Source organism: Cebus imitator, unplaced genomic scaffold (genome assembly GCF_001604975.1).
Source record: "Cebus imitator isolate Cc_AM_T3 unplaced genomic scaffold, Cebus_imitator-1.0 Scaffold417, whole genome shotgun sequence".
In the NCBI taxonomy this organism is placed as follows: domain Eukaryota; kingdom Metazoa; phylum Chordata; class Mammalia; order Primates; family Cebidae; genus Cebus; species Cebus imitator.
Window position 1 is genome coordinate 435,088 of NW_016107732.1, and position 4,312 is coordinate 439,399.

Here is a 4,312-nt window from a genome sequence, read left to right on the forward strand (position 1 = left end):
GCTCACTGCAGCCTCTGCCTCCTGGGTTCAAGAGATTCTCCTGTCTCAGCCTCCCAAGTAGCTGGAATTACAGACATGCACCATCACGCCTGGCTAAATTAGTATTTTTAGTAGAGACAGGGTTGCTCCATGTTGGTCAAGCTGGTGTCGAACTCCCAAGCTCAGGTGATCTTGCCCACCTTAGCCTCCCAAAGTGCTGGGATTACAGGAGTAAGCCACCGCACCCGGCTTGCCATGGCATTTGTAAACTGTTGTGGCACTGTTGGGAGTGCAGCAGTACAGAAAACCGGAGGTCACTCTTGTCACCATTTTGGTTTTGGCTGGCTCCTTTACTGCAACCTGCTTTATCAGCAAGGTCTTTATGACCTGTATTTTGTGCCAACCTCCTATCTCATCCTGTGACTTGGAATGCCTTAACTGTCTGGGAATGCAGCCCACTAAGTTTTAGCCTCATTTTACCCACCTCTTATTTAAGATGGAGTTGTTCTGATTCATACACCTCTGACAAAACCATTTAATTTAAAGAGTCATAAATATGTGAAAAAGAGAATTATGTCTTTATCAATTTCCAAAAATTTCTATTGCCAATGATGAATAACAGTGTTCCTTGCACACTAATTTAGCCAAAAATATGTCTCCAGAAGTATTTTATAGAGAACATCATGTAGGAAATGGACCCCATCTCCACTCCTTGACTATTTTCTTTTCTTTTCTTTTGAGACAAAGTCTTGCTCTGTTGCCCAGGCTACAGTGCAGTGGCACAATCTCAACAGCCCACTGCAACCTCCGCCTCCCAGGTTCAAGCAATTCTCTGCCTCAGCCTCCTGAGTAGCTAGGATTACAGGCGCGTGCCACCAAGCCCAGCTAATTTTTGTATTTTTAGTAGAGACAGGGTTTCGCCATCTTGGCCAGGCTGGTCTCGAACTCGTGACCTCAAGTGATCTGCCGCCTCGGCCTCCCAAAGTGCTGAAATTACAGGCGTGAGCCACTGTGCCGAGCCTTCTTTGACTGTTTTCAACCTCAAAATTAAATCTCTTGGGGAGTACTTTCTGCACACCGTTTCTATTTTCATAACCATACATATCCTCAAACCACTGAAACCTGGACTTTATTCTCTCATTTTCATAGTCATGAAAAGGAAAAAAAAAGTTATTGATGGGGAGTACTATGACTTTGCATAATATAGATATCTTCACATAATCTAGGATTGTTAAAAATTCCTAACATGACTTTATTGGTCTCTGGTCTTCAATCAGTTAATGCTGGGTTGGGCCGGGGTTCACGTCTTTCCCGCCACTTATCCATCTACCCTCATTCTTTTCATAGCCTCACCCAATCTCGTGACTTGAAGTAACAGTTTACGGTAACAACTCCCAAATTCATATGTCCACGCTCCAGCCCCATGCCGAATCATAGGTTGTGTATATGGCACTACGCTTTGTGGTCTTACAGACGTTCCAAGCTGATCACACTCGACATGGGAGTCCTGGGCTTCCCTTCAAGCCTGCTGCACTAGCAGCCGCCCCACCTCAGGGTACGGGAAGTCCACACGTGGCGAACGCCGAGCGCATTACATCACTCGGAAGTCCCCGCATCCTGTGAAGACTGAGCGCGGACAAAGGAAGCCCGCGAGAGGGCGGTCTGTCTTTTCCAGCAGGTTGGGGCACATGTCAGGCGTCCTCCTTTGGGTGGCTATTTTAACTGCTCATTTATCCTTTCCTTCTATGAAAAGATCCCGAAAAGAGGCAAAGTGAGCGAGAAGTCGCGGGCCCAGCCCACAGCAGGGTAAGCACCTTTGTTTGGGATCTGAATCGGGCGAAATCCCCGTCTCCTAACCTCGATTTTCCTGAGCTAGAAGGGACCTGTCGACCCTCCGACTTGTGCCCACAGTAAAGCGGCGGCCCAAAGACGACGTGGGGGGTCTTTGTGCGCACTTACGTGGAGTCGGATGCGCTTGGTGAGTTTCCACACCCAGCAGATGTAAAGAAAAACTGCATTACCCAGAAGGCACCGCCCTTGCGTCGGCCGCGGACTCTGGGCCAATGACGGCCCAGGACAGGAGCGATTTTCTGCGGGTCCTGCGGAGGCGGGACTTCCGCTTCTTCGCGTGACGTCATCTCCCCGAGCCGGATTGGCCCTGAAACAGTGCGGGGCCTGGAGCGCTGGGTGGGCGCGTTCAGCGGCCTTAGCGGCCGAGGGTAGTGAAGCGGTTACGCCCCTTCCCCGCGTCTTGGCGGGAGCTTGACGCCCCGCTTCTTCCCTAACGGGTTGTCCCACCGGCGCCCGCCGGGGCCTAGGCCTTCGTAGCCGCCTTCCGCCTCCTCAGCTCCGACGCTGCGCCCTGGGCCTTGTGCGCATTTTTTTTCGGGGGAAACTGAGGCTCGGAGTGGGAAAGTCAGCCGAGGTAGACCCGCCCAGGACAGACAAGGGCTGCGGTCGGCTGATCCGCGGCATTCTTGGGATGGCGGCGGCGTGGATGGCTCCGACGCAGGTGAGTGGAGGCTTCGGCCTTGCTGCTGCACTGCTATTTCTGGAGGTCCCGTGGGCAGGCTGGAAGCCAAGACAGCCACAGGATTCTTCTTTGTCGCCATCGTATATTTAAGAGAAGCGGCTGTGGCTTGTCATTTTCTTTATTCGCAGTCCTGCGGCAGTGTTGGCCTCTGATAGGTGTTCAGTCCGTGATTGAAAGAGGATTGTTGGTTCCTTCTACGGATCTCATCACGCTTCCCCTAAATCCAACCTTCTCTGTTGCCTGCTTACCCTGTTGCCTGCCAGCCCGTACGCCATCCACCTGGCCAAGCACCCCTGACCTTGTTTCTTTGCGGTTTTTTTCTGGTCCTGTGCTCTTCAGAGCCACCAACCTGACGGTGCGGAGTCCTCTTCCCCTTCCCAGCCTTTCTCCTTGCACTTCTTTTTACCTCGAACACTGCCCTTATAACTTTTCAGGGCCTCCCTCTCACACCTTCCGGCCTCTGTCCCGATGTCACATATTTGGAGTTGCCTGTCTTCGCAATTCCGGCTAAAGTGGCGCCTTATGCCCTTGCCCAGAGTCTGGCATTTTTGTATTGAGAATCTGATGGTATTAAAGAAGCTTGTGGATTTGAGTTTGTCCAGGATGTAATGGGAACAAAAATAATTACGAAGAATGATAGTAACTGACTGTCATTGAGCTCTTGCTGTGGGCCGATCGGTGGATTATTTAACCCTCAACTCGGTTAATCCTGAATTTTTTAAAATTTATTTGTTTTTCTTTTTTGAGACGGAGTCTTGCTCTGTCGCTCAGGCTGGAGTGCAGCCGCACAACGTCGGCTCACTGCAACTTCCACCTTCTCGGTTCAAGGGATTCTCCTTCCTCAGCCTCTCGAGTAGCCGGCACTACAGGCACTCGCCACCAAACCCGGCTAATTTTTGTTTGTTTGTTTGTTTGTTTGTTTGTTTGTTTGTTTTGAGATGGAGTCTCGCTCTTGCCTTCGCAGACTGGAAGAGTTCCTTGGAGTTCCTTGCTCCTGGAATATTCTGGCCTCAGGGATACCTGCTAGTAGGACTAAGGCAGAAAAATTAAGTGAAGGCTCATGGTGAATTCTCCCTGGAAGCAGGGCCAGGCCCTAACACCTGCTTAGGCGGTGGCAGTGGCACCACCTCAGGTGACTCTTTGGTGAAGTGAGTGATGATGACTATACTTCTCTGCCCTTGTCCATGGGAGTGGCTGAAGTGGATATATGGATTTGAAATGCTTCTAATCCTCATTAACTGTATTAACTTTGCTAATGGAGAAATGTCATGTTACATGATTAGAATATAGACCAGAGGGCCCTGGGCTCAAATCCTGCCTCTGTTGATAAGACATGTGACTTCGGGCTGGGCATGGTGGCTTACACCTGTAATCCCTGAACTTTGGGAGGCCGAGCTGGGTAGACTGCTTGAGCCCAGGAGTTCAAGACCAGCTTGTGCAAAATGGGGAAACCCTGCCTCTAAAAAAAAAATACAAAAATTAGCTTGGTGTGGTGTCACGTGCCTTTAGTCCCAGCTGTACAGGAGGCTGAGGTGGGAGGATTAGTGGACCCCAGGAGGTTGGGGCTACAGTCAGCCAAGACCGTCCCAGTAAACTCCAACCTGGGTGACAAAGTAAAACCATTAAAAAAAAAAAAGAAAAAGAAAAAAGATATAAAGACATGTGACTTTGGGTAGACTGGTAGAACTTCTAGGCCTCAGGTCTCTGAGTGTGACATGGAGATGACGATGGTAAACTCAGGGGCTGTGGCCCTTTGCCTCAGTGTTTTGTTGTTGTTGTTGTTTTCTTTTAACAGTTTTT

General features: G+C 50.0%; 1 protein-coding gene and 1 long non-coding RNA gene across 3 annotated transcripts in view; one reads left to right on the plus strand and one right to left on the minus strand.

Annotated features, from left to right (window-relative positions):
- The window catches only part of LOC119468364, a 6,545-nt gene extending 4,435 nt beyond the window's left edge, over window positions 1-2,110 (minus strand). The window contains exon 1 of the long non-coding RNA XR_005197024.1: window positions 1,939-2,110. This is a non-coding gene — a long non-coding RNA (uncharacterized LOC119468364). The remainder of the gene's footprint in view (window positions 1-1,938) is intronic.
- Window positions 1,048-4,312, plus strand: part of ZNF460 (zinc finger protein 460) — a 13,644-nt gene continuing 10,379 nt past the window's right edge. Inside the window, exon 1 of one of the 2 annotated variants that reach the window (XM_017509581.2) lies at window positions 1,048-1,785. Coding sequence is in view for 1 of the 2 variants with exons in the window: in XM_017509580.2 (XP_017365069.1) it covers window positions 2,462-2,491 (30 nt within the window). In the remaining variant the exon portion in view is untranslated. Of the gene's footprint in view, window positions 1,786-2,139; window positions 2,492-4,312 lie in introns of those variants that run through there. The other variant, XM_017509580.2, reaches the window with a different exon arrangement.